Source organism: Gavialis gangeticus, unplaced genomic scaffold (genome assembly GCF_001723915.1).
Source record: "Gavialis gangeticus isolate Ggan-Ray unplaced genomic scaffold, GavGan_comp1, whole genome shotgun sequence".
Taxonomy (NCBI): domain Eukaryota; kingdom Metazoa; phylum Chordata; order Crocodylia; family Gavialidae; genus Gavialis; species Gavialis gangeticus.
The window spans coordinates 13,131,830-13,143,504 of record NW_017729001.1 but is presented as its reverse complement, the minus strand read 5'-3'; the positions used below and the strand labels follow the sequence as shown (position 1 = coordinate 13,143,504).

Sequence of the window (11,675 nt, the reverse complement as noted above, 5' to 3'; positions counted from 1 at the left end):
CAGTCCAAACAAATAAAGTTCATAGCGCAACAGAAAAATAGGCAAAAGCCCTAGGTTCAAACTATATTAACAGAATAAGGTACTAGTAAAATTTACACAAAAGAGTATTGTTATTTCCACCCAACAGAATTTTCTTTTTCTATTTTAAATGCAATAAATAAAAACATAATTGTAGAGAGATATCTTAAATTCAAAGGAAAGTGAGATTATAGCTTTTTGTGGCATAAATGTGCAAAAATAGGAATTCATTGGTGAGATGCATGTGACCTTGACAGCATACAATTCCAAACTGATCTAGTCATCCTGTAACTTAAGTTTCAAGAAATAAGTAAAAATACCAAAATAAGTTGCTTTAGAAGGGAAAGTTAAATTTCAGTCTTCTATTAAAGATGATTTTTTTCATTTAAAGTTTCTTATGCAAGTTTTCTCCTGATTCATAGCCTGAGAATATTTACCGACTTGCAGGGATAACCATCCCAATCCTAGGGGAAGTAAAGCATAAGCCACCAGAAATTGCTGCTCTGGAAACTTCTACAAGTGCTTCTACACAGATTAAATGACTCGGGGTGGTTGTTACATATGATAAACAAAGGCATTTTCATTGATATTTGTTAGAATTTAAATGTTAGATGAGCTTTTTGAATATTAAAGTGTGCTAAGTATTTTTTTAAATGTGACAGACACAGAAATGCTCACTTCTTCAGACTGGTTACCTTCTTCAGAACCGGGACTCTTTCTACCTGACTACAGCTTTGATTTGAATCAGTGTTTTTTCTTTGTGACAATTCATAGCACACTTGCATTCAAGGAATTGTTAACATCTAAAACATTAATTTCAACTCTCTAGAAGAGTTGTAGGCGCTATATATGAATGGTGGAGTCATCATTTCTAATGGTTATTGAGTTGGAAGGTTAAATGTACATATAAATAGAGGTCGTCAGAGAACTAACTTTGTAACATAAGGCTTTCAACTCACTATCAGAGGTTCTTTGCTCTGGCTTAACTGTTGATAAATATTTAGGAAAGAAAGTGGCAGAAACAGTGGTAGAGAGAAAGCCTTTCCTTGGCTTGACATGTATAGGATTGCAGCAAATATGCTAGCACTGCCCATCAGCTTGACACTGAAAACGTTTCTGAGCTGCTGATATTCTGCACAGTGCCCTGAAGTGCCAAGATCTAACAACTCAAGGACAGTTAAGGCACTTGCTTGAATTCTTTTGCCCAGAGAGTTTTGTCACATGAATTTGTGGGAGAACAGAATCTGAGAAGAACAAAACTTTACAATTTTTCCTCACAAGCATGAGCTTTGGGATACAATATTCTAAATCAGAATAGTTTACATAAACAATAATCCCTCTGCAGTTCTTTTCTTTTCATGTCGTCTTTGAGTCAGACCACAATGTGCAAGATGACAGAAAAAGCATACATGCAATATTCAAAGGAAGACTGAGAAAAACTGTCCCATTACTGCTTCTTCCTGAAAAAATCTCTTTGCTGAGGAGACTCCCATTCCGATGGCATGGTAAGAAGTCAGTGACATCTTATGCTTGTATTGTTGTAAAAGAAAAACCATAGGATTTCTGTGTGCTATACAGACAAAAGAAGAAGAAAAGGACGAGCTGTACAAGGATAAATTCTGGATTAATCTCACTAGTTAGAGTGGAAGCACAAAAATTATATGAAATATGGATTCATCCAAGTACAGTATACCCTGAACACAAGGAGCTGTATGTGCTAGTCCTCATAATCCATTAGATAAAGTTGGAAGCCACATTACTGTGTGACAGAGGTAGGCTTAGAACAGAGTTATTTACTGAAGAATCCTTCTGTGCCAGATTTGTCAAGATGGTAACAGTACTCTCCAGTCAAGTAAGCCCGATGGAATAAAAGCTTATTTTCCTAGAATATTGTGCATATTTTAGAGGAGGAAAAAGAGTTATAAAGGCAGTAACTGAATTATTTTTAAGAATTTTACTGTCTGGGGTGCAGTGAGCATGGGTAAAATATTCACCCAGACTCTGTGGTATCTAATATCGTAGAGAAATTGTTATTATGATGCTCTGTCATCTTTTCCTTCTCATATTTTAGCTTTACATTCAGTCTTCTATATGCTACAGCATTCACTTACTGCAGTCTCTTAAGTATGAAAGCTTCAGGATGTCTGGTGAAAAGGCAGTTCTTTAAAGTCCAGACTTACTAGGCTACATGATTATTTTGGATACTTTAATAACTTGGGATATTCCAAGCACTATGGTAGTGATTTCTTTCTTCTAGCTGTTATCCAAGCTTTACTGGCTGAAGCAGTTTGAGACAAGCTTTGACAGTGTCACTGAAGTTAGAGAGATGTGAATGTTGCCAGTTTTCAATGAAACCGGGATTAGCATTTCAGTCAGGTTTCCATCTGGTAGCTAGAGTTGGCTCCACTCTGAAAATCTCTTGAATTACCAGGGTTTCAGGTTTCAAAGTATTTGTAAATTGCTGTAACATACATCATGACATTCTGCCAGTCAGGACGCTCAGTTCGCACCATTTCATTGATGTCCTATCACAGAAAAAAAGATATGCCAACATTAAATATTTCCACCTTGCAAATTCCTGCTACTTTTCTGCTCATCCAGGCATAAAACTCCCACAACGAAAAAGTCTAAAGGAATGAGCTTTCAATTTTATTCAGTGCTTTATTTGCAAAGACTGGATGGTAAAAGGCATTTCACAACTTTAAATTTCTTGGGCCATCTGTTGATGGTTATCATGTTAAAGAAAAGCAACATTAATTATGACAGGAAGTATCAGAGTTCAGCATCAGAACCAATCTCAGCTTTTTTCTCATTTAGCATTACTACTCCCAGTCAAAACTACTGTTTTTACAAACAAGAACCCCAACCTTCAGCTGACAGAACATAAATTGGCTTGTGTATCCACACATGCATTATCACCTGGAGGGTAACAGCCTTGAATAGTAACAAATTTAACTGTACAAAGGATGGGAAATAACTAACCAGATTTGACATTTGGTCTTTACACTTTTCTTGTCAAATCTCACTTTGCAGTACATTAATGAGCTCAATGTGGATTTTGAACTAGGAAAAAAGTTGGCAATTTATTACCAAATCAAATATACCCAGGAGGGACTATAAAACATGAGCAGTCAGTTCTTGCATAAAAAGTTATGAACTGATCTAATAACTATTCCATATAGATGTGAAAAATAGATTAAGTAGTAAATAGAAGGAAAGTTTCTTGATCTACAAGTTAAATAGACAACAACCTAACGGACGAAAGAAAAAAGGAATAATAGTTTTTAAACCCTTCCTACCATTTCTCAAGTTTATTTCTTAAACCTCACCCATAATCCTCAGGAGAGTTTAAACAGAACCAGTTGATCTGTTGGCATTTACTGTGAAAGGAGCTGTGAATAAACACCTTCGTTAACAAGCAGAAATGAAATAACTCCCTCTAGTATTACTATTGCTAATCTTTATATACGTAATGACTGTTTTCCAACAAAAAAGCGTGGGCACACACCACAATGTGCTGCACATACTGGTAAACAATTTATCTTATAAAACACAGGTTAGATTTCCATACAGGTGATTTAATTAATCTGATTTTATAAATGTGTCTGTAGGTATAGTGATTACACTTTAAGACTATTTTTAATTTAACAAGTTCTATGCATCCTGCATAATCCTAGTTCTAGAACCCTTATGCCCTGTAACATTACAAGACAGAGAAGAGAGATTTTTACTGCAGCTAATTCCATATACGTATTACTGCAGTTACTCTAATAGTTTAGACCTCTAATAGTTTAGGTCTTACATCAGCATTTGGTAAGAAACTTCGTGTTTCAAAGATCACTATCTTATACAAAGTGACTCAGTCATTTCCATTGTGATCAAATACAATGGCTTCACAGAAGCTTTGATAAGGATCACGGGAAGCGTTATTTTTACGTGTTGAACTATTCTGCATTATCAGCTGCCAGGTCTATAAAGCTTTGCTAGAATTCAATTTACATAAGTCGTAAGGTAAAAAATCAGGTAAATTCCAATTCTAACACTGGCATTCTAACTGGATTGCTGGAGTAATTCACTCAGGCTTGGGTTTCTTAGCCCCATGTTTTCAAATAAAAGTTTTCCTTTTTCTGATAAATGCTTTTATAATGACAATTAATAATTCTTTCCAGAACTGTCTGTAAATTTCTTCTTATAGAGGATCCAAAGGCTCTTAGCTGTTAACTATTAAGAGAAACAATGTTAAATTAAGAGGTAAAATCTTAATTTGCTTTTCTTCAATATGGACCTTGTTTCAAATTTTCTATTGTGTTTCCTGTGGTGGATTATGAGGATAAAGACTGCCTTAATACCAACAATATGTTGGACCAACAAATTGGTCCAGCAACTGACGTTTCACATAAATTATAACCTTCACATTGCACTGAGAAGCAGATGAGTTTTCATGGGTCTGAGCTGAACGTTTAAGAAATCTAACACATTTAAAATGTAATGTCAAATCTAGAATGTAGTTTGTTTTTATTCTTCAAGGCACAGATTCACAATATGCTGAGTAAGAAATGTTTGGTATCTGCAGACCTTCCACATCTAACAGACAGAATACCTGCAAGAGATTAACCTGTCCCCCTTCTTTAGCTTCACTGTATTGCTTTGAATAGAAATATTTTCTTTCTATGCTGTAGTTGGTGTCACACCCGTTCTGTTAAGAAGAAAGCAAGAAATGACCAAAAAACCCAGAAGACACCAGTAATGCCCACATAACCCTTCATATATGATTACAACTGTCAGATCAGCCTATTGCATCTTGGGTCTAAAACATGAAAATCTGTGTGTTACATAGGTTCCAAATGTAAAGTTTAAAAGATATTTTATGAACACCACATGATCTGCTTAGTGTGCACCTAACGCTTACCAGAGTGGATTTGATACCAACACTTTCAGCAGCTTGAAAAGCCAGAGTGAAATTCCGCCTCTGTAAATGTGATATAAAAATATGTTAGTCAAGAATAAAGAAAAACCTTTTGAAAGTTTAGTAGGCTTCTTGCTTGAAAACACTTCTAATAAAATCCTTAATTAACTTCAGTTAAAGCATAATATTAGATACCATCCAGACTTGTGCCATAGAAGTCATTCTGTATCACAGACATAGGAGTCTTTCGGAAATATTTACCACCCTCCTGACTCGAGGATAAAGAATTCTGAAGATGACAGCTAAATCAAGTGATAACTGAAAATTTTGTCACATATCAAAAGGGAAAAACCCCATCAGATAAAAAAAGGTTTTTCCTAGTTTTGGAGGGGGATGGTTTTATATCAGGATGGGTAAGAAAGAAGCAATTACAAGGCATAATGCTTTTTTCTCTTTATTTGACAACATTTATTAAAAAAGAGACTACTAAGCAGAGCTCAGGAAATTCCATATTTATAAGGTTCTAAACTGCAAAATTTCATAAGCTGCATACTTCAATATTACACACACACACTTTTATGTTGTTTGATAAAAGTGTGGGACAAAATGAATTCGCAGTAAGGGGTTCTGTTGATTAAATAACAGCCAGTTTTACAGAGGGTGGAATTAGCATTCAGGAAGAAAGTATGCAATTATTCATCTTTCCTAGGTATTCCCATAATATTCCCTCCATTTAGTAAAATATTATGTAAAGCTGATTTTAAAGCCAGGGTCCAAAATTAAACTTTACTGGAGATATTCACTTTGTTTTTGTCAGCCTCATCATTATACAACAAAAAAGATAAAATTTTAATAGTCATATGAACAAGAGACAAACAATTCAATTTAATTTCAAGTAAAAATGTGTTTTTCAGAATAATATGAGGTCAAAAAAACTGCAGCACTAAATCTTGGATGAAAGAGGGAATGTAAGAGAATATCTTCCACAGACCAAAAAGGGATATATAATAAAAGTTATTATGAAATAATAAAATCATTTAAATATACCCAATGGTGAGAAAATAAGAACTACAGGACTTATTCAAAAGGTGACAACTATTTCTTCACAAAAATTGAAAAAGTATAAGTGATCTCTTGGCATATATTCAGGAAAGCCATTTTGTATTTGTTAGGATGTTTCAATGCAACTCTGGAGTATGGTCTTAATAGGTTCTAATTACAACAAGGGATTACTTGTTTCCTTAAATGATACTTAAACTTTTTTTAAAACTATTTAATTACAGAGGAGGCAAAAAAACCCCAAAAACCTTTTTTTCTGAACATGACACGACCAGGCTGGGACTGGAGAATATTTGCCTGACTCGGGGGCCTAGCCTGGCTCCCCTCAATACCCCAGCAGGGGTAACTGGTGAGGGCTGCAAGGCGAGAAGCTCTGTTACACGCCCCCCTCCAGCGTAGGCCGGGCATAGCAGCCCGACAGCTGCTGCTGATTCCCTCCCTCTCTGATGACAGCGGCAAGTGTGGAGCTCAGCTGGTGCTTGCATGGGTTAATTTCTTGCATGATCAGCCATTTTAAAAGCACTCTGCACCTGTGCACATGTTAGGTCATGGCTGTAGATCTCTTTCAAAGCCAGATCACACAAAAAGTGTCACTACTATCTGCATCCATAAGGAAATGTCCTGACTTACTGCCCACTCTCCCATTCTCCAACCATTTTTCCTGGCTCTTTCTTTAAAGAGCCACTTGGTGCTTCTTCTTCCCTATGAGAACCAGAATGTAAACAAACTTTCAACATGACACACTTAGCTGGACTAATAGTTTTGTGTTGAGAAGAGAGGAAAAGCACATACCCAAAAGCATCTCAAAGTGTTTGAGAGCCGCACTGCTCTCACTCTCCCTTGCCCTTTGCATGGGCCTGTGCAAGGGTCAGGGGAGTACCTCCTTCATGCAGCTGGTGAAGTGAGTTCACTTCTTATTAGCAGCACAGCTGAAGGGGGGGCAGGTAGGGATGACAGCCCCTGTCATCAGCTCTCTAGTTTCCCTTGCTGGCAAGTACTGGCAGAGCAAGTTTTCAGGGTGCTTTCCCCCACGCTGGATACAGAAGGAAGTCCCATGAAGCAAGTTACTTGTTTGCTCGATAAAAATAATGTCTGCCAGAGGCCCCAGTAACCCAAACACCAGCCACCTTCCTTGTGTCAGCTCATCCACCTCTATGAACTCTCACAGAGATGCTATGATGCATTCTAAGTGGTCTGTACTTTCAGCCAGTCTAAACAGGACTTTCCAATACTGTACCTTGTCCTGGCTGTTCAGCTCTTGATAGGGAATATGAGCCGGGAGGTAAGTATGGAGGACTGCACAGAAGGCCAAACCATCGTTCCAACTGCTGCTGAAGTTTGTGATGTCAATGTTCTTGAAAGGGAACAAAGTTTATATATGCAAAAGGTTAAATTCTAAAGCATTATTCAGTGACAAGCTACAAAGCAACTGGGAAAGAAACAATGATAAAAAACAAATCACTCATGTTTTTTGCTCCTAGTTGAAACCACTCTGTTTCCTGTGTTTCCAAATAGCCCTCTCTTCCAATTCTGGAATGGTATGAATTCAAAATCTAACACTGCTGAGTGCGAGAAAGATGGCATAAAAGAGCCATCTTTTCCTGTCAGATGATCACCTATGGAGCATCTTCTGTCTTGCCATTCACTACAGATGCATGCCCACTTCTGAATGTTTATGTTCTACCAAGAAAGGAACATTTTGGGAGAGTTGAACATATGCCAGCAGGAACAAAATATAGTTAAATATTTCTGGTCTCTTTTAGTAGCATTGTAGGGTTTTTCTTGCAGTTGTCATGATATGGAGAATTTGAGAAGCAAGACTTGTGAGATCAGGTAATATGTTTCATTGGTTCAACTTAATAGCTGAGAGATACGATAAGCTTTCAGTGCTCCGAGGAAGGATGTTCTCTGCCCAAAATCTTGTCCAACATCTCTCCAAACCATAAAACTGGCTCAATAAAATGTATTATGCTTCACCACATAAATCCTACTTCTGGGCTTTTTGGAATCATAAAATATTATGGCGGTTAACCTGTTTTATCAAGGAATGGGAAGACTAGATTTTTCTCTTTTTTCTACTGTATTACCAATCAGAGAAAAAGACTGATCACTGACCACAGATATTTTCTCTTCTTAAGAATTTTATTTTCATTAGAGAAAGATAAATGAATGAGGAGTCAAAAGATTACACAAACTAGTTACTAATTCCTGATGAAAAATTAGTTTGCTGGAACACTTTCATCACTGAACAGCTGAAGGAAAAGTTCTTTTTGAATGAGCTGTAACAGTAAAATTCCACATTCTTTAGGTGGTCATCCTACATACCCTTCCCTTTACTGTTCCTACAGGGAACTCAGTAGCAATGTTAGATGCAACTTTTTATTTAACAAAATTGTATAAAGAGTTGTTGAAAAGAGTGAATAGGGTCTGCCACAGGAAGTTATGAAAAAGATGTTTAAGTGACTGTTTTAAAATTACTATTGATTTGGCTTTTGGCAGCTAAACAAGGGTAAAGAGCTTAATGCCACCCTAGTGAATGTCAGCCAGTTTAGATTTAGCTGATTAAAATCCAGTTAAGAACTAAAACAACCAGCCTATCCTTTAAGATCCAAAGGCACATTACATGCATCAAATATACTTCTCCTTTAACTGAGGTTAAGTCATGTTCTTCATATTTGTTGTTCCTCTAAGCCTGAAACAATTAGAAATCGTAAAATCAAACAGAAGAATCAAAGTTATCTACCCCACAGCCTGATGTTCATCACAGAGACTCACAAAATACTAACTGTAATAATGATTCATCCTTGGTAAATCTAGAACAGAAGCATCCAGAGTATTAATATGCCAAATGCAATAAAACTAAAAACGTCAAAACTATGGAATTGTGAGACTCAGGTTTCCTGTCTTATCATTGAGGGTTTAGGATCACAAATGTAAAACAATTGCAATGTTCCCTAACCCTCCCTTTCACATCAATTTCTGCAAGAGTACAAGGGGAAATCTTCATTTCCTGCTTAGCTTCAGCCTTTTTTTATACAGTCTCTACAAATACAGGTTCAAACTATAGTGATGTAAGCGTACGTGCTTAGCCTCACAATGCCTGAAGGCAACGGTCTGAGCATTGCTTTGCAATCCAGCAGCCTCCTTGCAAACGGAAATGGCTTTGTTTGAGACCTCCAGTCTGTGGGAATACGTTTTTTCTACACAGCCTCAGCTTCCTTCAGACACAAGAGCAAAAAAAAAAAAAGAAGTCTCCCTCCTTTCCCTTCCAACAGCCAGGAAGCTGGAAACCAACTGAATTAATTTGATTTCGTTCTCAGATTTCAGAACTAGTTCAACACTACCTGAACTGAGGGAGAAGGGGGCCTTTCATTTTTAGCTAAGCCACCAGGCCAACTTTATACAACAGAGACAAGGCCAACTTTCAAAGATGTTAACAATCAAAGCTATAGAAATTCCCTGATACACAAATATAAGTTGCTCTTTGAAAAGTTCCTCCCCCACCAGCATGACATGCACTGCCTGAAAGCTTGTAACCCAAATTAAGCTTTTAAGGGCTCTTCTTTCTTGCCAACACTGGTTTGCAGCCACCTACCTTTAAAGTACTTGTTCATTTTTTTATTAATCAAAACAAAGCTGCAGATTTGGAGTAATGATAAACTGCCCAATTTTACAAAATAGCCACCTACCATATGACTATCATAGCCACTAAAATTGAAGAGTATTCTTTTATGAAGTCACACCCCATAAATGAAAATATATTACAATATGAAAGACTGCCCATACAAAAATAATATGCAAGTCTCTTCCCAAGGAAGAGCCTGGGAGGTGGGAAGAGGGGAGAAAAAAAAAGACAAGCTGGGTTGTGGAGAAGTCAAATTATAACATTAAATGGTGTGGCCCTATGTACATTTGGCTGAAAAAACTGTAATAAGGTTTAAGAAATTCTTTGACTCTAGACTGCACCATAGAACATTCAATCACTTCTTATGTAAAGACTGGGGCAAATTTAGTAAAAGACAGGTAAGTATAATTAAAAAGGCAAAAAACGGAGAAGAAAGTTGCGTACAACTGAACATTTAAGGAATGCCTGTACTTAGTGTTGTTATCCCCTAAGCTCTAGCAATTTGAGCTGGGAGAATGGCCTCTTCATGTTTGGCAACACTCAGCCAATATTTCTTATGAGCAGAAGCTCACAGAGTTTATACAGACAACAGTTGACTGCAACAGTCTACCACAAAAATAAGGGCTCTGAATATGTTGTTTCAAAAATTATACAGACTATAGCCCAAGTAAGGAATATGTTATCCTGTTTCTGCCTTCAACATTTACTGTCACATTCACCTAACCCTGATGCCATGTCACCTGGCCCAGAGAAGCCCCATGGGCTAAGGCCTTGTGTGCTAGACTGGACAAACAGGGCAGTGCAGGGCCCGAACCCGGTGCGTGGAGACAGGCGAGAGCAGTGAAGGACCCCAAGATGCAATCTGGACACAAGAGAGCCAATCTGGGTGCGTAGGCCCATCCTGGAGCATGGGGTTTCATCTGGTCCTGTGCCACTCATCCGGCCTACAGGGCCAAAAGGTTGGGCACAGCTAACCTAACCATATTTGGATATGTTCTCTGGTCCTATTTAGAAAAAAACAGTTGTTCACAACAAGTGATGATTATTATAAATTCACCCATTTTATGTGCTCCCAAACAAATGGTGCGACTGATACAGCTGTCCATCCAAACACAAAATGAATACCTGGTGGAGGACCAGGTTGTTCCTACCTCATGGCATGTATATATGCTAGGAGAAAAGAGCAGTAAGTGTAAATCTGGTATTTAGGAATTCACATTTAATTCTCATCTAATCTTGCCAGTTTTATAGAGCTCAGATTCAATTGCTTTTTCTGCAGCCTATGAGCTTTTGAGTCCAGGTTTACATATTCTGAGCCAGGATTTCTTCCAGAGTAGAGTTAGGTGAGAATTTTCAGACTAAATGATTTTTCACAAGACTATACTAGTTTTGATGAGGTTTTGTTGGAATAAGCTTTCTGAGCTCCAGAATAGAATTTCTAGTCAAAATTGGAGAGAAACTGATTCACAAGAAGAACTGATGCTACTGTGGGGTAAAGAAAAGCAAGATTCTACAGCAAGTCTGCTGCTCTGCACGCCTGTGTGCATGCTTTTACCCTGCAGCACATTAAAGTTAACTTGTGGTAACTCAGCCTTTAAAAGAAAAGTAAATCAGATTTTTATACACAGCTGTACCTGTTCGAGCCACATTTCTAGCCACCTTTGAGTCCTCATTATATCCACTGCAGATTGTGGAAGAGGGAGGTAAGGCTTCCTCAACCCCCTCTCAGCCCTTTTGCCAAGAAGAAATCCCTGCATCAGGCTTCCATATTTGCATGGATGAAATGTAGTTGCGTCATGTGGACACCTCATAACTAGGAACCTACTAAATTTGCAGTTTTGCAGAAACAGCAACATCTGGGATTGTCTGCAAAATCAAAAAAAAAAAAAAAAGCTTGCTCCCCAGCTGGAGCCACTGGTCCTCACTGTTGGGAGGGAAAGGCTGGCTGGTGGGGCAGCATGCAGGGCAACACACAAGATGATAGCTGCCCTCTGGTCCCTCTCCCCCCTGCCAGGGCCTCTCTGCCAATCAGTGCCAAGGGGCAGGGCCACCATGAAGTGACTGCAG

The 11,675-nt window shown here is 37.9% G+C and overlaps 1 protein-coding gene across 2 annotated transcripts in view; it reads right to left on the bottom strand.

Moving 5' to 3' along the window:
- Window positions 1–1,472: 1,472 nt before the first annotated feature.
- Window positions 1,473–11,675, bottom strand: part of SPECC1L (sperm antigen with calponin homology and coiled-coil domains 1 like) — a 123,625-nt gene continuing 113,422 nt past the window's right edge. For both annotated transcript variants that reach the window (XM_019506861.1, XM_019506862.1), the window contains 3 exons: window positions 7,221–7,337; window positions 4,928–4,987; window positions 1,473–2,543 (listed from right to left, as the gene is read on the bottom strand). In XM_019506861.1, coding sequence (XP_019362406.1) covers window positions 2,454–2,543; window positions 4,928–4,987; window positions 7,221–7,337 — 267 coding nt within the window. In that variant the 3' untranslated portion in view covers window positions 1,473–2,453. The remainder of the gene's footprint in view (window positions 2,544–4,927; window positions 4,988–7,220; window positions 7,338–11,675) is intronic.